Below are 26,822 nucleotides of genomic sequence, written 5' to 3'. Positions count from 1 at the left end.
GCCAAAGCCGTGCCATTTTTTTCTCCAGGTCCAGGTGTCCTTTTCTTATTGGTTCCAATGTACACATGTCAGCTATAAAAGCATTAAGTCAGATTTCAGAAGCAATGATTACACGCCACATCACAAACACTTTCCAATTTTCTTTCCCATTCTCAAAGATCAAAAACTTAACAATTTTCCAGAATCATCAAGAACATTCAAACCCTAACCGTTTCTGAACCAACTCCAAATCAATCCAAATCAATCCAAATCAACTCAAATCAACAGAAATCAGCACAGAATATTACAAATCAGTACAGAATCAACAAGATTTTTTGCAATTCTCAGAGATTCCGCATCGAATCTTCATCATCGAATTGAGTTTCTTCGCAATCCAAGGTGAGAATTCGCCATTGACGAACTCCAGCACCGATCACGAAGAATTCGAGAGCGTGAAAAGAAGAAGGAAAGAAGCAGAATCTGGACCGGTGAAGAAGAAGAAGAATCACTGATTTATTTTCAGTTTCAAAACCGGAAATCAACAAGCAAAAGCCAAATCCAAGCGTTTCCGAAGAAACTCAACAGAATCTCCATAAAAAACTCAGGTAAAACTCAGAACCTCTTTTCAACAAATAGTATCATAGTTTAAACCTGTAAAAAATCACGTAAGCAAGAAGATCAAAAATTTCCAGAATTCAGAGAGAAAACTATAACCGTAAACATCAAAACCTAGATCCGTAAGGATCAAAGCTTTGAAAGCAAGAACGAGTACCAGAAGAGCAGCGAACAACGAAACGATGTAGATCTTCAAGGATCTAAACGTTTTATTTCAAAAAGATCAAAATCAATTTCAAAGTCGTACGACAAATTTCCAGATCTACATCGTTTCAAACTGTATTTGAAAAAATAACTGCTGGATTCGTGTTTAGGGTTAAAGGACGAATCAAAATATGCAAGAATCTTTGAAATCTGGAAAATTAGGTCACCGGAAACTGCATGAACTCGCCGGAGAAGATGAAGTTTCCGGCGGACCTTCAAGGTCTCCGCCGTAGCTTCATCCTCGCCGGCGGCGAGGTTAGAGAGAGGTGGGAGATGAGAGAAGAGAGAAGAACTTAGAGAGAGAAAGGAAAGTGGAAAATGATTTAAACCGGTCCCCCTTCACTTTTATAGCCAATGAACCGGACCGGTCCAGAACCGGTCCATTCCCCTTTGATTCCTGGCCGTTTGATCTAGGGTTTCAGGATCCTAGATCAATCGTGTGGCTCCTGTGCATCCGGACCTTGTAGTTTTGGGCTTTGGTTTGGGCCTAGGTTTCTTGTGCATTTTTGTCTCTTGTCTTGCTATTTGCACCGTTCTTCTTTGCTATTTGAACCAGTGTTTTGATTAAAAATCTTGATAAAATTCCTAGAAAATCCATGCTTACTTCTTGATATTTTCTTGATGTTTTATGGTATTTTTGCATATTGGAAGTGGCAAAATTCTTGTATGATTAATCCATGGCATTTTAATTCTTTCTTGGATTATTTCTTATGATTGTTTTTAGTCAATTCTATCATTGATATGTTAATGTGAGGTGCTCATGCCTACAATCCTATGTTGATTTTGCTGTTTTAGATTGATTCATGAAACCTTGATTGTATGAGCAATGTATGCATATTCTAGAAAATAATAAAATGCTAATTCTATCTCAAAATTGGTATGAAACTAAGCTTGCTTGTTTCTAATGATCCTATGATTATAGCTTGAGATAAAAGAAACTATTTCAAATTTGCTATAGCATGAGAATTAGAAGCTACAGATGCCTTAGGTTTCATATCAAAATTTTAGGTTTTATTACCATTTTATTACTATCTTTGTGGCATTTTGTGCGTTTTTGCCTCTTGCTACTCTTTATGCTTTATTTCACTAACAAGTTTATTTCCATGTTTCATGCATCTCATTTAGCATTCCCTCCACTTTCTTTAGCTTAGCATTTATTTTTGCAAGTTTTAATTCATTTAGTGGTGTAATTTGTTATCATTGGTTTGTAGCTTGGCAAAGGGGCCATAGAATGTATTTAGGCAATTTTTGTAATATGGACTACGGACACTATGACGCACCGACACACACACACTCACCCTAGATGTATGCTTAGGATTGTATGCATAGATGTATGGCCAGGATTGCATGATTAGATGAATGCTTAGTTTCGGACACTTAGAGAAAATCCATTTTTTTCCAAAAATATGCAAATAAATTCACTTCAAATATTTTTATAAAAAATGGAGTCAAAACTCCAATAACTTTTCCCTTTTATTTTCTTAAGTAAAACTTTTAATGAACTTTAACTATGCTTAGACTTCATTTAGCAAAACGATTAATTCCACCTCACATTTTCCAAATCTTATGCCCTTGAGGCCTCTCATCTCTATTCTTCAAAATCTCTTTTCAAACTTAAAATCAACCAACAAAAACAAAAACCACTTTTTGAGAATGAACTACGAACGGTTTTGATCCCTTAAAAGGGTACGTAGGCAATGAGTCAAAACTCATCCAAGCCGAAATAAAAATCAAATTCTACTTCTTCTCACCCCCATTCTTCACTAATTATACCTTCCTTTTTTTTTACAAATAAGCAATAAAACTAAAGCGTAGAGATAAACTTAGGAGAACGGTTCTTATGGAATACCATAATCGCTCCGGGTGCCTAACACCTTCCCGTAGCGAAAACGATCCCCGAATCTAGAAACTTTTTAAGGGTTTTTCTCCTTTTACCCTTCCCAAGAAAAAAGAGAGATATCAACGGTCGAAAGGTTCAAGTCCAATTGATGGCTTGGCACCCAAAAACCATGATAACAGGACCAAAGTGGGCGATTTCGGATTTCAACTATTGTCACAATATTCGACCTAATAATTTTAACATTTGTTAGTTGAGTAAAATTTATAAACAAATTTTTAAAAATTAAATACACAATTTTTAATGCAATGGTTCTATATTTAGTTCATTAATTAGAATTTTCTCTTCTGACAAATGTTTGCATTTTTCTAAAATGAAAAATGTTTGTCCTTGTGAGTTTAGCTCAGTTGGTATAGACAATGCATAATATATGCAAGGTCTGGAGTTTGAACCCCGACCATCCCAAAAGAAAATTGAAAAATGCCTAGAATAAAAAATAATATGATAAATTCTTGATAGAAAAAAATGATCAATTTTAATGAGTACCCTAAGAAATCCAAGTGGTACTTTTTATATCTTACAATAATTATTAAAGATAAAAGATAATTAAATTATAAGTCGAATACACTGAGCTAAATTATAAGTCGAATACACTGAGCCTAAAAATCCATTAACACAAGGTTTTGTCGAATCTAAGTTAGATGACTAGTTTAGGATTTTTATTGAAATACTTTCAAACAAATTGCCATCTAAACTTAAGAATCCAGAAAGTTTTCCCATACCTTGTGTCATAGGATCTGAAAGCATTGAGAAAGCCATGTGTGATTTGGGAGAGAATGCCAGGTTGATACCGTTATCCCTTTGGGAAAGATTGGGTATAGGGTAGAGAAACCTCTTGATTGTCAAGCTAATGACTTTAAACGAGCACTTCGTGGGAGGCAACCCACGAGTTTAATTGCTTTTATTTTGTTTGTTTTGTGTTATTTTAATTTGTTTTGTAGGTATTTGTCCAAATATGATGCGAAAAAATGAAGAAAATTGAGCCTTGCATGTCCAGAAGCTTGGCACGGCCAGTGCCTATGTTGGCACGGCCGTGCCTGTGACCTAGCCAAAAAACCACCCATTTCCAGAGAGTTGGCACGGCCCGTGCCTGTGGTGGCACGGCCGTGCCATGGTCCCAGACCCTCTTTTACCATTTTTTTCACTTTTCTTCTTCTTCCTTCATTCTCAAACACAAACTTCCCTCATCCTTCAACTTCCCTCTCTAAACCTCCATAACATCAACCTTTAAACCTCCATATCTATCTCCATTCATCATTCCAAACATTTACCACCAATCTCCATCATTAAACTCATCAACCTCACTTAAACCCCAACCCATCACTAAAACAATCGTTCCAAAACAAAACCTTACCAAACCCTAACCTTCCATAAAACCCAAACCAAGTCAACTAGGTCAATGGCATTAAAAATGAAAGGCAAGGAGATTGAAAGCTCTAGAAGTAGTGCAAAGAAAAAGAAAGCAACAATCAAGAACCATGGCATCAATTTTAAAGATGACAAGCAAAGGAGTAGGTCTAAAGCTCTTATCTCTCAATCTATTTATGCTTGTAGATCACTGATAATAATGTTATGGATAGACTAGAAAGATGTAGGAATGATGAGGATCGATGAGCTGTTTATGTTGTGGGCTATGCTTTATAACCATCCTATTAACATTTGCTATTATTTGCTTGATTATCTTGTTTCAATTGCTAAAAAGAAACTAGATGATAAGGGTGATATAATGGTAGATGGAATCATCACTTTCATTGTTAAATTTTTTTTTGAGGTAAATGTGAACGAAGGGATAAATAGGATTGAGAGAAACTACTATCTAGACTTAGAAACCCTCACTACGATGTTTTTTTTTTTAGAATCCATGGCCCTTATAACAATTACCAATATGAGTGGAGAGTCAATAATGCTAATTTCTTGATTATTCTACCTAATTCAGATATTATTAATCCTGAGGTGGTAGAAAACTTGGTTTATGTTGGCACTAACCCACAGGTACACAATGATGGTGATGATGGTGGTGATGAAGAGGAGTTAGGTGCAAACTTGCACCATTAACAAGAAGTCGGTGGAAACTATAATGATGAACGGTGGGCATGGATGCAAACCGATGTTCAAAGAACATGCACCGAGCAACAAAGACAAGGTGTTGAAATGATCGGGCTAAGAAACGATGTCCTAAGGGGCAATCAAATAAATGAATAAAACAATCAAATGTTCTGATACATGATGCAACACCTTCACCTCCAAGGTCCACCTTATGGACTACAATAAAATTGTGAGCTCTCCTGTTCCTCTACTCTTCTCTACTTCTCTTCTTTCTTCATCATCTTCTTCTTCTTCTTCTTCTTCTTTTAAATCATGGAGGACAATGCTTCTCCTAAGTGTGGGGGGAGTCTAATAAAGTGTCTTGAGTCGTAGTGTTTCCAAACTCCCTTGAACTTTATTCTTTTGTTTTGTTTTATTGTAGGCTAAAGTGCACTTTCCCCCCCTTAACTTTCAAAAACTTGCAATTTTGGCCCCCTAAGTATAGAAACCACAATTTTGGCCCCCTAAGATTTAGCCCCTTTGCATCTTTGGTCCTTTTGGTCAATTTTGACTTATTCAACGCCTACGTGGCAGGCCACGTGTGTAATTAATTAATTAAAAAATTTAAAAAACCAAAAAATCAATTTTTAAATTAAATAAATTAAAAAAAATTAAAAAAATCAGAAGAAAAAAAAAATCCATTCTTTTTACTTCTGATGGCTTCTTCCAATCTATGTGTAACCTTGGTTCAATCTCCCTTCTTTCTCTCTACTAACCCCAGCCACCAGCACCACCTTCCATTCCAATGGTTTCTTCTTCTTCCTCTTGAACCCATCACCTTCCCAACAAAACCCCCAAGCTAACAACTGCCACCACCGTAGACCAAGAAGAATCCAACCACATCGATTCCGAACTTCCCTCCACCGTCAATTGCTCTTTCGTCGCCGATCCCAACAACGAACTCGAAAATGACACTGACGAAGACGACGAGGACGATGAACGACGCTGTTTTGTTTGGATCTGCTATGGGGTTTGGTATTTTTGGACCTTTCAGCTATTGGTACAGGTTCTGTTGTTGCAGTTCGGCATTTAGGGTGGGCATGTATTTTGCTTTTTTTATTTTTGGTGTTTTGGCTTTGTATGTCCCTCTGTATGTTGCGCTTTATGTTGCTGCGTTTTTAACAGTAGGCAGGGATTTGTTTATCAGTTGTAGCAGCTTGCCATGATGAAGAACTAGATCTAAAAAAGATATGGAAGAGTGTGTTTGTTGTGATTGTTCTCCAATTTAATTTAGGTTGTGTTTGTTGTGGAGTTCCGTCGCATATTCGTAATTGCTCCCATGAATTTTTCCAAAAACAGTATGAAGAGATGTTTGGCAATTGTGTAATTGCTGCATTGAATTTGTTGTAATTGTTGATATTTTGGATTTGAATAATATAGGCAAAATAGCACAATTAGTCCCTTAACTTTATTTTAGGTAACACTTTCGTCCTTTATCTTTTTTTTGTCACGATTTAGTCCTTTATCTTATAAAATGACAATATCTTATCATTTTTTATGAGATTTTTTTCAAAGAAATTTAATTTTCTATGCTTGTATGATGAAGATTTACGTTTGCCTATGAGTTTGATGATTTTTTTTTTGGAGTTTTTGATTATTTTTTTCATGAAAAAGGATAACTATGTTGTTATTTTATAACATAAAGGACTAAATTGTGACAACAAAAAGATAAAGGACGAAAGTGTTACCTAAAATAAAGTTAAGGGACTAATTGTGTAATTTTGCCAATAATATATTATGGGGAATAGTATGTAGAGGGTGATTGTTGTTTATGAAGCAAAATTTTTCTTCTAGGATTTCAATGAAGATGATGAACAAAATTATCAAGATATGAACAAGATGATGAAGATTAATTTTTCTGGTTTATTTAATTTCTGGTAGTGATAGTGATATTTCTGATGATTCTGACAGCAATGTTTCTTATTGTTAGGGTTGGATTGGAAGAGATGAAGATAACATGAAGAAGTGTTTTGGGTTTTATTTTTATTTATTTTTTCTGATTTTTTAATTCTTTTTTTCATTTATTTAATTTAAAAATTGATTTTTTGGTTTTTTAAATTTTTTAATTAATTAATTACACACGTGGCCTGCCACGTAGGCGTTGAATAAGTCAAAATTAACCAAAAGGATCAAAGATGCAAAGGGGCTAAATCTTAGGGGGCCAAAACCCAAAATTGTTGTTTTGATACTTAGGGGGCCAAAATTGCAAGTTTTTTAAAGTTAGAGGGGAAAAAGTGCACTTTAGCCTTTATTGTAAAAGGCATGAATAAGCAGCTTATTTTTATTGTTTTATTATGACATAAATTTTTTGTTGTCTCTTCAATGGTCGTTTCTTGTACATGAAAGTGATTTCTTGTGTTGTAAGTGTTCTTGCTATACCCACATCAAGTTTTATTGTGAAAATTCTCCAATGAGAAAAGCACCTAGTTGCAATCCTTGAGTAAGTGTATGAATAGGTATTTTAAGGAACACGTTCTAACTTTAATGGTAACTTGGACCCTTAAAAATCTTCAGAGTAAAAGTAGTATAAGTTTGTGTGGGAATAATTCTAATGTGCTATAATGTTTAAACCAAAATGGGGCAGAAGAATATCACCAACACGTGGAGGAAACGACACCCCCTCACTGACTTCCTAAATGTGGTGATGACTTCTCAATTAAATTGTGCTTAAATAAAACCCTCTAAAAAGAGGAACTTCCTAAGTGAAGATGAATAAGTTGTAGCACTACTTAGGGCGATCATGGAAACTTGGAGGAAAGGATACCCCCTCGCGAACTTCCAATGTGAGATGATAGCCCCTAGGCATCTACAAGCCCCCAAGTATCTAAATTGTCAAATCTATCTGAACTAACTCCCATCTCTCTTATATTAAATGAAGAAAGGATTTTTCTCGGTAACTTTAGTGTTAAGGTTAGAACATGTTCCTCATAATATCTATCTTATACAGGAGCAAGAAAAGGGTTGGACTACACACACACTCACTTAAGACTTGTTGTTGGGTTGAATAAGTTCACAAGGAACACTTGAAGTTGTGATTAGTGTACATTGAAATGAAACCTCGAAGGGGACATAAGCTTTTATTTGAATTGTCATATATTAATCTTTTTGTTGCTGCTATGTCTATGCCTTTTGCTTGAGGACAAGCAAAGATTCAAGTGTTGGGGAGTTTGATGAGTCATTTATCATCTATTTTTATATGTTATTTAGTTTCGTTTTAAATAGATTTAAGTTTATTTTATATTAGTATTATTTCCTTTTTGAATCATTTTACTTTAAAAGCATATTGTTATATTTCAGGAACGAATATTTGATGGATTGGGTCTTGGAGCAAAAGAAAGGGGTTTGGAGCTGATTTGGAGCAAAAATATGAAGATTTGGAGACAAAAATACATCTCCCCAAAGTCAGAAGCTTGGCACGGTCCGTGCTAAGGGTGGCACGGCCGTGCCACATCCCACACTTGTTTTTGCTGCTTTTACTTAGATTTTAAACTACTCTATTTTAGCCCGCAGTTTCTTGTGGAACATTCTAGTAATGTAATTGCTTAGATTTTAAGTCGAATGTATGCTATAGATAGAGTAGCTAGCCATCACAAATATTCATCTTTTCTTGGAATTCAATATGTGACAATTGTCTTTCTAATAAAAGTTCTTTTCTTTTCATTTACTTTCTTGTTATTTACTTTTATGTTTTCTCTCTTCTTCTCCATGTCTACGATGAACATTAGTGAGTAGACTTCTCTTGTCTTGGGATTGTTGGATAAGTCTAAATGACATAATCCTAATCAAACCAAGCTCTTAAACCTTAATCTTATGTAACCCTAATTTCTAATCTAAATTCACCGCTTTAACATGAATTAACCATTATCAAACTGTGGAAACGAAAGTGGAGGGTTTGATAGTTGTTAATTCATCATCTCAAATATCAATTCATAAAACGAAAGTGGAGTTTTGATATTCGAACAAGTGAATTTAGACAAAGATTGTAAAGGCAGCGAAATAGTCTTTACAATCTTTGAGACATATAGTTTCGAACTTCAAGGATTCTAAATTGTGATAAAGTCAGCGAAATAGGCTTGGTTGCAACTTAGGACCAAAATCTAATAGTAATCAAGTCAGCGAAATAGGCTTGGTTGCTAGAGGAACAAAAGAGAAACTATCTTTAGAAGTTAGGTCTAACATAAGGTTATAAGTTTAATAGTTTGGTTTGTGAACGACTTGTCAATTAGATGAACCAATAATCTCAAGGGTTTTATCTTTTCTTTTATTTTCTTTTAAAATCCAACTTTTTATCTAAAACTCTTTCATCTAATCATTATTAAAAGTTACTTGAATTCATAACTCCCTGTCGGAACGATACTCTTTTATTACTACACCGGTAGAACCGTGCACTTGCGGTTTTATCCCATCGCCTACTCAAACTTATCCCATCGCCTATCTCAAGACTTGTCCTGGTAGAGGCTTCTTTTTCCTAGACACTCATCACTACATATCAAAGGATACACAAATGTTGACTGGGCAGAATGTAAAGACACTAGGAGATCCATTTCTGGCCAATGTTTCTTTCTTGGTCAATCAATTATTTCATGGAAAACCAAAAAGCAACTCGCGGTTTCCATGTCTTCTTCATAAGCTGAATACAGAGCTCTTGCATCTGCGACATGTGAATTGTAGTGGCTCATCTATCTTCTTAGAGATTTAGATGTTCAATGTATCAAGCCACATGTTCTCTATTGTGATAACCAAAGTGCTATCTACATTGCTGCTAATCATGTCTTCAATGAATGCACCAAACATCTTTAGATTGACTGCCATATAGTCAAGGAGAAGTTACAAGCTGGCCTATTCAAACTTCTGCATATTTCTTCTAAAGATCAAGTAGCAGATTTTTTTACAAAATCATTGCTTCCTCAACCTTTCAATCTACTTCTATCCAAGTTGGGGATGTTATATATCTACCATCCTCCAACTTGTGGGGGGATATTGAACATAAAAGAGAATACAGAAAATACAAAGCACTCAATAGATAGCTTGCAGCTTAAGAAAGACACTTAGAGGGCATTTTAGTAACTTTACTTTCTTCTTCTTTGTTTAGTGCAGTTTAGTTACCAAGCTTGTGCTATAGTAGTATAAATACCATTGTAATAACTGATTCATTCAATGAGAATTTTACTCCTTTGTTTATTTGATAACAAAAATAATATACCAAAATGTCCTAATTATGTGTTCTCAAACTGGAGCACTCCAATACATCTTTGAAAGGATATATTTTTTTTTCTTTTTGAAACGACTCAACACTTTTATATTATGGAAATTATTTTTGTATATGCATAACCCGTTCAACGTCATGATAGGATTGATGTTACAAGTATTTATTGTGATAAGAGAGGTTGAAAAGACAAAGTGTTGAATGAGTGTTTGAGAATTATAGGTGTCTAAATATAAGGGTTTGTTATATTATGTGGGATATATTCACTTAGGAAAATGATAGATGGACCACTCTCTTTTGTACACACCTCATACCACTTGCTGATGTGGATGGCAATTCTGTAATTTTATTAAAAAGCAAGGGGCAAAAATGATATTTCATGTTCCTTTTTCCACACCCTCTCTGAACTCTCTCCTTCCTCTCAAATCCAATCTGCATTTTTTCTTTTCTCTATGCTCCTTCTCTCTCCTTAGGCTGATCTATCTCTCTTTTTCTCTTCTTCTCTTTTACAACAACCATGTAAATAAAATTCAATCTCTTTTACAATCTGTTCTCACTCATTGAAGAAGCAAGAAAAAAACTCACCTTCAATGTTGAAGCAACACCAATTGAGATAAAAATGAACGCATTGAGGTAAGTACACAACGATGACAGAAGCAAAGGGGAAGGAGATCAACAAACGGCAACGGCGAAAATGGCGGAGGAAATCGTATGGCAGGCGAGGATTGAGAAGAAAATGGTAAAGGGGTGGGAGAAAGAGAGATGGAGATGAGAATGGATAAGAGAGAGAAACGGGAAAAGCTTAATTTTTCTTTTCTTTTTGGTATGACTTGGCAAAGTCAAAAAAATTTATTATAAAAAATGCCACACAAGGATGGTATGGGAGTGGTATGCCACCTAGAGTGGTATGTGTATAAGTACTCATTCACTTATTATAGAAAAATAAATCACATGAGAAATAAAAGTATATTTATAATAAGGAAGGACTCACACATGGAGGTCGTCTTGGAAATGAAAAGAAAATCTTCAAACAAATCAATCGTTTTTTTCTCAGATAGTAATTGACAAATTTCTATATGACAGAAGAGTATTTAGTGCATGGATGTAACGTTTGTACGTAGCAGTGTAGCACCCTGCCAAGGAAATTAACTTTTATGAAATGATTGCAAAAGCAAGTGGCAGGAATCACTTATAACTTTTATTTACCCATCACAACGTGTCGAATTCGTATTCGTGGTGAATTTTTTTTAATGGTAAAATTTATTAATAACGTAATCTGGTTCAAGAAGAACATATATCAGAAAAATAGAAAGAACATAGTAAAAGGCATCGTATATAGATAAAATATCCGAAAAAAAAACCTCACACCTCATACATCAAAACACCAAGTTATTTTACTAACATTGATTTAACTAGAGTTTTATATTTATTTTTTTTTGTTTTAGGGTATGTTTGGCAAGGCCAGAAAACGAGCTTATAGCTAATAGCGTATAGCTTATAAGCTCGTATGACTAAAAATGTTCTGTTTGATAAACGTTATTTTACTACGAGCTTATATCTTATTTCACAAGCTTATAGTTTATTTTTTAGACGCTATCTCAAGTAGCATTTGAGCTTATAGCGTCTCACTTTTAATTTCAGTTTTATCCTTATTATTTTAATGACAATCCACTTTTACCCTTAATAATAATTTATTACACTTATATACATTTAAAACAAAATGAGGCTATTACGTTAACGTACATATTTACCGAGTACACTCCGGTTTAGCGATGGCAATGGATATCCAATGGGTAGGGTACTATAGTACCCATCCCCATACCCGGACTCGTACCCTCGTGGGCAACAACTTTAGTGCCCTTCTCCATATCCTATAGGCAACAACTTTAGTGTCTCATAAAAAATAATCAATATTCTTCATTATGAGCAATAAAAATTCAAAAAAAGTAAATTTTATTTCATCGATGATTTTGGTAAATAAGATTTAATTATTATAATTGTCAATGATAGAAAATAATTATTTTTTCATCAAAAAACAATCAATTTAGTTATTAATTTAATGTTTGGTGTACCGGTACACTCAAAATATTGGGTATACCATAGAATTTGCCATTTTGACCGTATTTTTCTTTTAATTTACAAATATGAATAATATCATATAAGATGTCGTTGGATTCGTCTCAATGAATATTTTCAAAATATCAAATTTTTATAATTTTTTATAAGAGATTAGTAAAATTATTTAAGATCAAAAGATTATATAAGATGTATCAGTTAATATGGGACTGAGGAAATAACATAGAGAGATGAAAGATCATTAATTATAGGTTTTTTTCTAGATTACCTTTGAAGAATGGTGGGTAATTTACCCACCAACCAATGAAAATGAGCAATTTGTTGGTGGGGTCAAAATAGTTCATGGATACCACTTAAAAATGTGCTTATGTGGCTAATGTGTATTGGTTGGGGTAAATTACCCACCATTCTTCTATGGATACCCTAGTAGTCACCATAATAAGGATCATAAACAAGTAAGAATACTAAGAATTCAATAAAGTGGAGAATATTAAAGAGCACGTGCCTACGTACAAGAAGACTATTAAATTACTCAAAAAATGCCAAGCTTGCATCAAAATTGTACATTCCATTTCCATTGAAGTCCATGAAAGTGTCACCATTGAAAGAATCTCCAAATGCATCCAATGCCACCATTAGATAATCATCACCTTGCAATAATTTAGACACATAAACATGATCTTGAGCAATAGTTTCCATGATATTATTATTACTAACACTCTCATATGATCCTAAGCCTTCTCCAAACTTCAACTCATTGGTAAGACAAGGAAGCTCATTAGAAAAGCTCAATGTGGATGTTGAAGAAAAAGAGTCATCATTATTTGCAAGCATGATGGCACAAATGTTATACATTGCATTGTTGTGTTTGGTTAGTGATAACATTGATGAACTTGATGAAGATAGTAAAAGTTTAGTTTGAGTTTTTCCTAACATTGTTGATCTTGCTTCAGCTTCCAATCTAACATGCTCCCATTGAGACACGTGTTTGATAGCAGTATTATCATTATCGTTGTTGTTGTTGGATTTTGGTTTGTGAGTGGTGGGATCTATCCCCATTCTGATGAGTCTTTTCTTGATGTTAATGTTCCAATGATTCTTTATTTCATTATCTGTTCTCCTTGGCAGGAGAGCTGCTATTGTGGACCATCTGTGAAGTGCATATTATTCACATCCATGAAAATTACTCTTTATCAAAAAAAAAAAATCTCAACAAGTACTAGACAAAAATCACTATGCAATTTTCTCTTATACTTAAGATCGGAGAAATAGCACAGAGACTTCTAATGTAAAGCTAACCTGCGACACAAACCAATAGATGCAGTTACATTTAAATTATTCTACTTTCTCACATTATTATCTGTGTTGTGTCCGATGTTAGTATGAATGTATCAAGTTCTTCGTAACTTTGTATTTTTGTTGGAACACTCTTACTTATTCTTCTTTTTTGACTGATAACTTTGTATTTTAGTTGGAATTCTCTTGTTTTTTCTTCTTAAAAACACATTTATTTTGCTTTTTCAAAAAAAATAAAACATGTGATACAATATCTTATGTGACCTTGTCTCATTAGGAGTAGGGTTTCTTTTATCGTTTGTATTCTCTCAAGGTTTTAGTGCTTTTGGTAAATCACTGTGCTTCAAAATTATATATCTCTCTTGTTATAACTTCATAGAAACAAAATCATTAAAACAAGTGCAGTCTCCATGTAAATAGGTTAATATACAAAGATTTCCAAATAGAGAATATGAAGAAAGATCCAAAAGAATATCTCACTTGTTCCCGAGAAGTGCATGAAGCTGAATAATATTGTGATCTTCTTCTGAGCTGAAGTTTCCTCGTTTTATATCTGGAATCATGTAGTTAATCCACCTCAGTCTGCAACTCTTTCCACATCTTCTAAGAACTGTATATAAACTCAAGATTCCTGGTTAATATATTATACGTATATATATTATAGAGTATAGATATTTATTTTTTTTGTCAGGTAGCCTAATGGCTAGAATTCACCTTATAAGGTGAATAAGTGGGGTGTCCAGGGTTCGAACCCCGGCCCCAGCATATAATAATGCATTGTCCTACCAACTGAGCTATGCTCACGAGACTAGAGTATAGATATTTACTCATAATTGAAGATGAATATTTTATATATAGCAAGCTATGTTGTAATGTTACCTGCTCTAGAGGGCAAAGAATGCCAGTTTCTATGGCCATGTTGAGTAACATATGCTATAAGCTTCTTGTCTTCTTTTGGCGTCCATGGTCCTTTCTTCAACCCTAGAGCCCTACTCATTTTCAAATCACAAACTTGAATTAGATGTAGACCTTATCCCTGCCCTTATAAGCTATGCATGTAGATTTATTAACTAATTAAGTCTCTGCAAATTAGTAGGTGACTGCTTTTGCGGTAAATGGTCCTTTGAGTGTCCATGGCGAAGTATTAAATGAATGCCTTTGTAACTATTTAAGTATCATTCTCTTTGTACTTTTTGTTTCAAAATCATTATTGGTTTTTCATAATCAAATTCTTTAAAAAAATATTTTTCAATAGAAATCAAAGCAATAGTATTAGTATGTTTTATACCTGTGAGCTTAGCTCAATTAGTAGGGGTTAGGGTTCGAACCCTGGACACTCCACTTCTCCACAATTAAATTGTGTGAACTCTAATCACTAGGCTACTTAACCAAAAAAAAAACGTATTAATATGTTTTGTGATATAGTAGATCGTAAATAAAATGCTAACTGTTAACCATTTCAATTTAGAAAAATCTCTTTCAACAGATGCAACAATAATAAGAATATTTTTCGGTCAAATAGCCTAATGACAAGACTTATATATGGTATAAGTGTATGGAACCCAAGGTTCGAATTTCAGTTCTGCATATATCAATGTCCATGAAGCTAGCCGTGAAGCTAGCTAATTTTTCAGGAGGGGGGACAAATCTAAACAAATGAAATAAAATATACACTAAGAAACTCTATAAATCATTTCTCGCATTCAATCAACTATCTTTTTTAGGACTTTTGTTTGAGTACAAACAAAGCTCTAAGTTGGGGAGAGTTGATAACTGTCAAATAAGTTTCCATAACATTTATTGACTTGTTTTGCAAGTAATTTAGTATAAAACCCCAATATGATATAAATATTGTTTATATTTGCAAATTGCGCCAGAAAGTTGTTACGTTTATTTACAATACATTTTTATAGGTTTTGAGCATGAATACACCACCAATACATAGTCAAATAAGGCAAGCACACGCCCAAAAGCCAAGCTAGAGCATCATAAAAACATCTGGTGGAAAGCACGACTCGCTAGGCTAGCATGACATGGTGAAAACGAGCCATAGTAAAAAGTTCACGAATAAAAAGACAAAGGCAGTTCCCTAGGGGAGATTTGGTCTGCTAAGCGAACTAATACAGTTTAAGAAAATATCTAAAAACAACTACTTTTTCCCTCCTTTGAATAAACCTTGATTCACTAAGCGAGCTTGACTTTGCCTAACAAACTTAGGATTTCATGACCTCTCTAAATAGAGGTCTAGGTCATTTTTGTGAAACTAACCATTGTTAAACCGAACCAATATATATATATGGCAGATGGAATAGAGTTTGGGTCACCATTGGAGGGCTATTAAAGCTTGGAGACAAGCTTGTGGATGATTCCTCCACATCTATCAACTCTCTTGTGATATTTATGCATCTTATGGGTAACTAAACACTCTTTTGTGCTGTTATTCGATGTAAATAGCTAGGAATCTATGTATTGCTCTTAATATTGATGGTTGTATATGATTTACGCATTCAATATAATCTTTAGTTTAAATATGTTCTTAATGTTTTTCCGACAATGTAGTGTTCAACAATTGGTTACTTTATTTAGTATGAGCCTTGTCAACCTGGCTATCTAAAGGACATGGTTTAAATTATGTACACGTGTTATCACTAGGGATGGATTTAAACTTACAATACCAGTCAGGAAAATTTTTTTTGTCAAATAATTAAATAATACTAAATTTGATAAGTTATATTAAAAATAGTTGTAGTAACAAAAATTACAAATAAAATAATCTATTTTTCATTTGTTGAAAATGAACTAAAATTATATAATTACTAATTGTTCTAAGAACATCTCTTTCTATATAGGTTACAAGAGATGAATCAAATGCTCTAGGAAAAAAGTCTTGGGTGGGCCATAAATAGTGATGGAGCTTAATTTTCTTAAAGTACATTTTATCATTGGTTAGTTCGAATGACTACAAATTTGTTATATTTGTTGAATATAATTCAAACCAGTATTTTAAAATCTGAACTGTTTATCAACCCTGATAAAGTACAAGATAATTGATTGAACAACTAGGTCATTGAACCTAACGACAGAATTAAATGACTCGACTTCAATAAACAGATGTATAGGTATTAAATTGAATTGAATCAAACGAGAGTAAAAAATAAAAGTTAAAATAAAACTCATAACATATATAGTAATGTAAAAAAGATCATTACATAAGAAAATATACTTATAATATTTCAGCATGCTACACAAACATTATAATATTACAAAACATAATATATATATATATATATATATATATATATATATATATATATATATATATGGGTCATCGTCCACCTTGACCCATGAGGGGCTCCGCCTCTGACTACTCTAGTTTTTATTATTGGAGAAAATTTACTTTTTAAATTCATTTGATGAATGATGTATCTGATTTATATTAGGAGCTAGATACATCATTTATTAAATGAATCTAAAAAATAAATTTTCTCTTGTAATAGAGATTGGAGGGAGTATAAGTCAAGTTCTCGGGAAAAAATGTTAAACCCGCACATGCTCATTGACGGCTCTAGGATTGTATCGTTTATCCATTGTATGATGAAATAATATATACTATATATCTTCTTCTTCTTTTTTTACTAAATATACGATATATCTATATAACTTACTAATAATATATAAAGAGTATAAGGGATTTTAGGATGGCATTTTCATTATTCTTATTTTATCCTTATTAACTCAACTCTTTTTCAATTTTAAATGTAAATTGAAACCTACACCATAATTATACAATATTTAAAAATGAACTATCTATTTTAATTGAAGTTCTTTTGTTATGTTTTTTTAATTGAACATTAAAAGTAAAATTAAATAAAAGAGATATTAAACACATTATTTAAATTAAAGTATATGATTAAATAAATATCCAATGAAGTACAATAGAAAAAGAGCGGAACGTGCTCGTGTGTATGTTAGTTAAAAATAAAAATTTAAAATGTATTTAAAAGGCAAACAATATCCCTTAATTTTTAGGTTTATGTCATTTGCATGAGGCTGAAATGCTAAGGTCCATTTTATGCCTTATCTGACGAAGAAATAGAAGAAACAACTCTCCAAATCCTACAACACTCGTTTCAAAGGTTGTTGAGCTACAATTAGGGCCATTTTTCTTGATTTTTCTTCATTTTCTTGCTTTTTTAGGGTTTTGGTTTTGCCCCTTCCTCCCTCTTGTATATATTTTTTTCTCTTTCTTTGAGTAGGCAGAAATAAATAGATACGTGTGTTTGATGTTGTTGCCCCCTCCCTCCCTCTTTTAAAATGAACCATAATTGCAATTTAAAACCATAGTTCAAAGATACGAGACTTTAATACAACAACAAACATGTGTTTGCTATTTACGAACATACTCAATACTCGTTAGGAGAACCTCTTCATTATTTATCTATCACTTTAAAAAGATGGGGTAGGAGCTGAAGTGGTAGGTGCTTTTATTAATTTAATAGTATTACATCGTATAACTTGCTTCTTATAAAGAGACATTTCTCTTCCAACTTGTGGTTATCGTGACCGTACATGTCCTAAGCATATACAATTATGCATGCATCTACTCCCTTGCACCCCCTTTGAATAGTAATAAATTAAAGTTGTGACAAGTTGTGGCATATGGCAACCTTATAAAGTGATGATATTAAAACACGTACCTTTTTTTTTTAAATAGTCTAGTGGTTAGAGCTCACACATTTTTTATTATTTTTTTTTTTTTGGTAGATAGACGAAATGGCAAAGCCATTATAACCTCACACACACAAGTGGAGGTACCGGGGTTCGAACCCCGGTCATGGCATCCGGCCTAACAATTTCGGCATTTTGCCAGTTGAGCTAGGACTTCTGGATTAGAGCTCACACATTTTAAATATGGAGAAATGGGATATTCGGGGTTAGAATCCTGACCCCTGCATATAATATACAATATCCCTACCGATTGAGTTAAGCTCACCGTGATTAAAACACGTATCTATATTATATTAAAACGCGTATCTTTTTCTACATCAAAGACAGCTCATTAATCACTGTAAAGAGAGATCAAAGAGAAAAGATAGTTGTACAACTACTCCCTTTTTTAGAGAGCACGCGTCACACACACGTTACTTTGGTGTGTGACTGATAGTTACCTTTGTTGACTACTCCCTTTGGTCCTATTTATAAGAAACATTTGACTTTTTTGATTCATTGTATAAATGATGCATTTGATCTATATTCTAGACAAGATACATCAATTACTCAATGAATCTAAAAAGTCAAATTTCTCTCATAAATAGGAATGGAGGGAATATGTTTTAACAATTTTAGTGACAACTTTCTTTCACATACTTACATTATGTATTTACTTCTTTTGTCTATTTCTTTGACTTATGTATCAATACTTCTTTTTCTTTGTAAATTTATTGTTGTACTAAAAGTTGTCATAAAAATGTTTGTTTAAATAACGCAACTCTTTTTAACATGATCTAAATTAATAACATACTCAACTGAATTAACATACTCCCTCTGTCCCAAATTGTATGTCATTTTAGAAAAAATATTTGTCCCAAATTGTATTTCACTTTACAATACCAATGAAACATTAATGTTACTTTTCCTACTATATCCTTAACTATTTTACTTTTTCTTCTTTCAATTCTTTCATTTATCTTTCTCATATCATTTATTAAGGATAATTTTGTAAAGCAACTCATAATATTTGTTTCTCACACAATATTAATTACATTTCTTAATATGTGTGAAAAGCCCAAAACCTCGTACAATTTGGGACGGAGGGAGTATTGATCTGCGTGATTATCCATGTGTTGCATTCTCTAAAAAATAACAGGTGTCATGATCCATTGACACGGTCTCTCTTCCCCTTCTCTCTTGGGAGCCGTCACCAAAACTCTAGTTTCTTCACCTTCATCCACCAAAGAGGGATTTAGGGTCAATTTTTGACCCAAAATCACCCCTCTAACTTGTTTTTTCTATTTTCCTTTTATTGCAATAAGTGATTTACACATCTATTTTGTTTCTTTTTTGTGATTTCGTCGTCTTAGTGTGACTTTGTTTGTTCCTCGTCTTTGTGCGACGTTGTTTGTCTTTCTTGTTTCATTCAGGTATTTGTTCGATTCAGATTGTCAGATCAACTTCGATCCAGTGCAGATCAAATCAATGACTTTGTAGTCGTCAACGTTGTAGATCTGGAGACATGAGTATTCCGGAGACTTACATATAGTCATATGTGTAGGCTTTAGTACTTTGTTGTTTTATGCTATTAACATGGATGATGTGAGTTTGTTCACAGATTCATCATTTTTGTTTTTAGCGAACTTTCATTGTATCGATGTACTCTACCAATTTGAATAAATGAATATCATTTATTTTTATAAAATAAAAAATAAAAATAAAAATAAAAATAAAAAACAGGTGTCACGTGTGTAGAGAAAATCAGGCTTCCATGAAACATTTTTGACATTAATATGAAAGTTATATACCACCGTGGAGCCACTTACAGTTTTGTGTGGGCATGTACATACACTATTAATTTTAATTTAATATATAAAGGTGTTAAAACAACTATATGCCCCTCATTACTAACTAAAAGAAAATACTGATCTTACCAAACTAAAATTAACTTTATTGATAAATTGAATAATAAATCATAATATTTCAATCCAATTTTAATTAGTTTTTATTATTGTACACTAATAGTTGTATTATTCTCAAGTTAATAACTTCTACTTTGTATTTACAAAAATGTAAATACATTAATATTTGATAAGAGTAGTTTGTAAAAGTATATTTACTTCTCTTTCATTTATATGTTCGTTCATGTTCTTTTTATAAGAAACAAAATACATAAACTATCACGACCAATGAAAAACATTGAAAATAGTTATTTTTTATTTAATACTCCTGTAAATTTTAACTAATTTCATGGATACCCCTATATTTTTGGTTGATAGACGAAATGACAAGAATCATTGCATAAACAAGTAAATGAGTTGGGGTTTGAACCCGATCACAACATCCAAACTATCAATTTTGGCATTTTGTTTTTGTGAATTGACCTAAGACTTGTGGACTTGATACTGCTCCATTAATTACTCTTAATTTCAATAATTAACTTACTTTTAATATTGTCTCTTGTAATAAATAAGGACACATATGAGATTAGTTTATAACACATTTGAAAGTTTGTCAATGTTTTTGGTAAAAAGAACCAAAAATATTGGCGCTTTTGTTTTTTATAAAAAAGATCGGAGGAAGTATAATTGTAAATGTTTATTTTACTTTCATCTTAACGAAACCCAAATCATAAGTTTTCATTTTTTGATAAAATAATAATTTTAGTGTTATAGTGTATAAATATTGCCCCCACAATCTTATATTTCTAACTCCGTCACTGATCATAGTCAAGGGCAATGCATCAATAATGTTTTTTTTTCTTTTTTTTAGCTTTTTAATTGACTGCATTGAAGAATTAATTCTGTCCGTCAATTATGAATTTCTTAACCACTTCAAAAAAAGTGTTATGAGGTGAATTTGGATATTTAAGCTAACAAAGCATAAATGTTGAGATTCAATAAGAAAGTAGAAGAAATAACAATGGCAAACAAAAACAAAAGTCCAAAAAAAAAAACTATAAATTCAATCAAAAACCAAATCTTTAACTGATGTATTATAGAGTAAACAAACAACAAAAAAAAGGATAAATGGAGTTGAGGATTCACACCAAGAGATCGTTTAACTTGTTCTACCCAAATTGACCTATGTTGAGAGTGAGCAGTTTTTCAATACACTAGCAATAAGTCTTTACTAAGAGATACAAAAGAGCTACAAAAAATTAGCTTCAATAGCTCAATAAAAAAAATAAAAAATAAAAAAATAAGAACTTTGATTTCTATCATTTCTCTTTCCCTCAAGAAATTATCCCCAATTACTCATAAGAGCAATTTCTAATTTCTTTCATTTTGGGGTACATCTCAAAAGTCATGTATCAATTTTTTAGATCCTTTGTTGTTACCTACTTCCAAAAGTTTGGGAAAGGTTGTTTTTGTTTCTTGTGTTATAGGAACATTGATCATGAGTCAAGTCGATGATGACACTCCACAATAAACTCTTTGGGTGCGTTTGGTTTGCAAAATAGTAAGTACTGGACAGCACAGTATAATGCAGAACAGCACAATACAAGACATAACAGCACAGAACAAATTTTTATGGTATTGAATAATTTCTTGTTTTATATGCTTTTTGGGGGACGAAATGTTATTTTGGTGTTTTAGACAACTTGTACGTGGGATAAAAAGTTGTGCTGTGGTTTGGTAAGGGACAAAAATTTCAGTTTTTGTCTTGTCCCTTGCCTTCAGTTTGTTCTGTCCCTGAAACAGTTTTACAAATCAAACACTGGATAACTGGAGTTGTTCTGTCTTGTCCTTCATTTTTTAACAAATCAAAAGCACCCTTTGAAAATAAGAGGATGGCAAACAATTAACCTCACCATTGTATTATCATGTTTGAATTGTCACAAGAGACCACTCCTTGATCTTCCCCCTATAAGCACCAGAAAGAAGGAAGTATGTTCATGGTTATAGGTAATTATAAATTTTCATATTGTGTCAAGACATGTATTGACCCTCTATGTGAAATAATCTTCTCCTTATCTATTTACTTGTTAATAAGTTTCCTAGCATGTGTTCTTATCAAACTTAGTTATACTTATTGGTTTGAATATTGCTTGATATCTTTCATGGCATAGTTGTTTACTTGTGCATGAGATCTTGTTATCTTGTTTGGTATATATGTCTCTCCTTGCATGCTTATTTCTTTTCATTGTGCCTTATCTTGCATACTTTCTTGTATCTAATTGTGATTGTATACTTGCGCTTTGTTTCAACTTTATATATCATCTTTTGTCAAGTTGCTTACATTGTCTTATACATTTATATATCATTTTGAATGCAAATCAAATATTTGACTCCAAACGAAGATCCTATTCGAAACGGCCATTTAACCTCAAAATTTAGAAGATTTGATTCTAGTCAATTGATACAAGTCAAAAATTTGATTCGAATCAAATGAATCGATTCAGGATTTTGATGTTTCGAATCAAATGGATCAGACTCAAAAAACACCTTTCCATCGTGGTTGTCCATCTAAAACACCCTTTTTCAACTCCTTTTCTCTCATTCGAACTAGCCACTATATATATCCACAATCATACTAAAAAAACGTTTCACTATCACATAACCTCTCACAACCAACCTCAACCCATGTTCTCTCAATCCAAAACCTCTCAATATTTTGAGTTAAAGTTGAATTACGTGAAGTGTTGTGAATTCGATGAAAAATCATACCAATAACAAACTTGATGTGTGGAGCAAGGGATAATCAAGCAACCAAAACAAAGTGTATGGAAGTTATAAATACAAGCCAAAAGTAGAAAACAACGGCGAGAAGAACACAAAGAAGAGAAGAACGCAAAAGAATTTGTTAATCCAGTTCGGTCCAAATTGACCTAGTCTGGGAGAGAGCAGCTCTTCGTTCCACTAGATGATGAGTATCGTTACAAAAGAGAAATCAATGGGTTACAAGAAAAAGTCTCCCGCCTAATTCTACCTAAAGTCCCAGCCTCTTCCCGTAACCAAGAGACTCAATCCTAATAGTGTTTCCCAAGGTGAATCAACCCTCAAAACCTAGTGTTTGTTCCAAAGAGACAAACTCTATACAAACCCTAGTTTTGTTGTTGCCTTTCTAAACCCTTGTTTCAGCCCCCTCTATCTCTCTCAAAGTTTATCATGATACAAGGTCTATATTTATAGTAAAAGTATAACTCATAAATTTGGAACAAATACCACACTGAAGATACTTTTTATTTTCTCCTTCAGTGAAAGAATATTTGCATCAAAAATATAATATTCCCTTTCAAAATATATTTGCATCAAATCGTTCTTCATACGATACAAAAATATATTTATTGTCCATAAATATATTTTCAGCACAAAATATATTTGAAACAAATCTTTTATATTTTTAGCAAAAATATTCTCCATCCATCAAATTTTGAGTCATACTACAACATTCTCCACCTTGACTCTAAATTAGTGATGATGCCAATTTAACATCAACCACCATACTGCTCTTTCCCTTGCTTCCCACTACACCAAGTAGCTCCACAAGTTTACAGCTCATAACCCCTTCAGCCCTCGGAATGTCTTCCGCCTTCTCAAAGGTCCTTGTAGTCCAACAACACTAGGAGTTTTAGGTAGTCCCACAAGCATTCACTTTAACCTCTTCAGCCATCGGAACATCTTCCGTCTTCTCGAAGAGTCCTTGCAGTCCAACTACACTAGGAGTTTTAGGTAGTCCCACAAGCATTCACCATAACATCTTCAATGCAAAACATCTCTCGCTTCCTTGAAGATCACCTTGCATCTAATCACCCTTGGCCTTCTTTTAGGGTAATCCTGCAAGCCGTGCTATACATTCTTCAACCTCATGAAGAAATCCATTGCTCACCATAGAGCATAGCACCCAAGGTCCTCCATAGCCGTGCCATTACCGGTGTGTTCAACTCCACCTCACGCTGAGCGTACTCTACCTCAGCTAGCAAATGCGTACATCCCACTATGTCTTCAACCTTGAAACTCCACCTCAACAGGTAGATCATGATTGTTGTTGCCTCCGCCTCTCCAGACTGATCATGGGTATTCTTACCACCGCCTCTCCAGGCTGATGTTGAGTTTTTAACGTCTCTCCAGACGACCACCGCTCCACTAGGCATCACTCCCAAGGTGAGACACATCACCTTCTTCATCCTCCAAACAACACCACACCATCATAGCACCTGTGTCCTCATAACCCTCAGAGACAATTTGTGCGGAGTTACCATTAATCTCCGGACAATCCTTCTTGAAGTGACCCATCTTGTGACAGTTAAAGCATTCAGGCTTTGACTTGTTACCACTCTTTCTCCGGTTACCTCTACCTCCACCATTCCCTCTTGAAACACTTAGGCCTTCACCGTGTTCATGAACTCTCAAGTCCTTGGACTTGGTCAACTCCTTGATTCTCAAAGCCGCTTGAACTTCTTCCAAGGTAACAGTCCCTTCTTTGCCATAGAGCATGGTATCTTTGAACGATTCAAAAGATTTCGGTAGAGCACACAACAAGAGTATAGCTTTATCCTTATCCACAAGTTGCACCTCAATATTCTCCAAGTCATCAAGGATTTTGTTGAACTCCGTAAATTGCTCCATGATGGTCTTTGACTCCACCATCCTGAATGAGTAGAGTTGTTGCTTTAGGAATTGCCGATGAGCCAAAGACTTTGTCATATACAAAGATTCCAACTTTGCCCATATCGATGTCGCGGTTCGTTCCTTTGCTACTTCTCTCAAAACTTTATCTCCGAGACACAAGACAATGGCACTCCTGGCCTTGTCCACCATCTCGGTCTTCTCCGCTCGTGACATGGTGACCGGTAACGAACCTTCACCCTTCAAAGCTTTCTCACACTTTTGTTGTATTAACACCACTTCCATCTTTACCTTCCATAAACCAAAATCGTTATCTCCGGTAAAATTCTCAATATCCCACTTTGAACCCATGGTACTTAATTATCCTTTGACCCTTGCTCCACGGTGGGCGCCAATTGTTGTGAATTCGATGAAAAATCACACTAATAACAAACTTGATGTGTGGAGCAAGGGATAATCAAGCAATCAAAACAAAGTGTATGGAAGTTATAAATACAAGCCAAAAGTAGAAAACAACGGCGAGAAGAACACAAAGAAGAGAAGAAAACAAAAGAATTTGTTGACCCAGTTCGGTCCAAATTGACCTAGTCTGGGGGAGAGAGCAGCTCTCCGTTCCATTATATGATGAGTATCGTTACAAAAGAGAAATCAATGGGTTACAAGAATAAGTCTCCCGCCTAATTCTACCCAAAGTCCCAGCCTCTTTCCGTAACCAAGAGACTCAATCCTAATAGTGTTTCCCAAGGTGAATCAACCCTCAAAACCTAGTGTTTGTTTCAAAGAGACAAACTCTATCCAAACCCTAGTTTTGTTGTTGCCTTTCTAAACCCTTGTTTCAGCCCCCTCTATCTCTCTCAAAGTTTAGCCTGATACAAGGTCTATATTTATAGTAAAAATATAACTCATAAATTTGGAACAAATACCACACTGAAGATACTTTTTTTTCTCCTTTAGTGAAAGAATATTTGCATCAAAAATATAATATTCCCTTTCAAAATATATTTGCATCAAATCGTTCTTCATACGATACAAAAATATATTTATTGTCCATAAATATATTTTTAGCAACAATATTCTCCATCCATCAAATTTTGAGTCATACTACAACATCAAGAGTATAAAATTAGGAACTTTAATATCTTTTTGTAAATTGTAAGTTTATTTTATGTTGTAAACCTTTTTCCCCAAAGTATTTTAAAGATATCATCAATACAAGCATAACCCTTATTTGTGATCAAATTTAAAAATATTTGTGGTCGACAAAAAGCATAACCCTATATCTTATTTTAAGATTTGGAGTCTAATCACACCGATCTTGTTTGATGTAGCTGCCATCACAGGTGTTCAATTGGTAAGGCAAGAGGTTTATACTTTGTATTCTAGTTAATATCCCTAACTTGGTATATAAAATCTCATGGTTTAAATGTATTTACTCTCCTTATTTTAAAAAATGAAGGTTTGATCGTTATATTTTACTTTTTCAAAAGTTAGGTCTCATCGATTCAATATTTATGATGTGTCTTATTCGTTTAGAACGTAGCAGCACTTATTAGGCCACACTAAATAATCATGTTGTAAAAATATAATACCTCCATTCCTTTTTAATTATCATATTTTGATATTTTTCAGAAACCAAAACAATCAACAATTGATACTACTTTTGATGTAATAAGTTATACTTTTACTATAATAATTTTGTTCATTTAATCATTTCATATATTTCTCTCTCCACAATAAATAACTAAGGATAATATTGGTAAAACAATATTTAATGTTGCATTGAACTTTGAAAGTGGCAGTTAAATAGGAACAAAAATTTTCTCCAAAAGTGACACTTAAAAAGGAACGGTGGGAGTATTTAATAATGAGACCAAAGTATATTTAGGTCAACATTCATCACAAAAGTTATTATGCATAAGACATTTCATTATGCATCCTGCATAAACACTTCACAACCATCAGATCTAGTGTACACGTGTAATAATCTTAGACTTCTCAAACTACACCAAATCAAGGAATAAAGGAAAGAGGTATAAGTGCAATGATGTTATAAGGAAGCATGAGCTTCATCTTCTCCGACCAAACCTCTACTCCGGCGTGGTGGTGACCGGCCCAAACGGGCGGCATCACCGCGTCGGAATTCCCAAACACCTCATTTTTAAAATCCAAACATAGATCTAGA

The 26,822-nt window shown here is 33.6% G+C and overlaps 1 protein-coding gene across 1 annotated transcript; it reads right to left on the bottom strand.

Moving 5' to 3' along the window:
• Positions 1-12,533: 12,533 nt before the first annotated feature.
• On the bottom strand, positions 12,534-24,307 carry LOC11417373 (transcription factor MYB16). Its single transcript, XM_039834659.1, has 4 exons — positions 24,229-24,307; positions 14,238-14,387; positions 13,839-13,968; positions 12,534-13,212 (listed from the first exon to the last, which is right to left on the bottom strand). The coding sequence occupies exons 1-4, from the start codon at positions 24,305-24,307 to the stop codon at positions 12,591-12,593; spliced, it is 981 nt and encodes a 326-aa protein (XP_039690593.1). The 3' UTR covers positions 12,534-12,590.
• Between the last annotated feature and the right edge of the window lie 2,515 nt (positions 24,308-26,822).

Source organism: Medicago truncatula, chromosome 5 (genome assembly GCF_003473485.1).
Source record: "Medicago truncatula cultivar Jemalong A17 chromosome 5, MtrunA17r5.0-ANR, whole genome shotgun sequence".
Classification (NCBI taxonomy): Eukaryota; Viridiplantae; Streptophyta; class Magnoliopsida; order Fabales; family Fabaceae; genus Medicago; species Medicago truncatula.
The sequence above is the reverse complement of the archived record's forward strand: the minus strand, read 5'-3'. Positions and strand labels throughout refer to the sequence as shown.

Coding starts and splice junctions, on each gene's coding strand:
- LOC11417373 (XM_039834659.1), bottom strand. CDS start 24,307: ATGGGTCACTTCAAGAAGGATTGTCCGGAGATTAATGGTAACTCCGCA. Junction 13,969..14,237: donor TTCTTTGCCCTCTAGAGCAG/GTAACATTACAA, acceptor GTTTATATACAG/TTCTTAGAAGATGTGGAAAG. Junction 13,213..13,838: donor CATGCACTTCTCGGGAACAA/GTGAGATATTCT, acceptor TGCACTTCACAG/ATGGTCCACAATAGCAGCTC.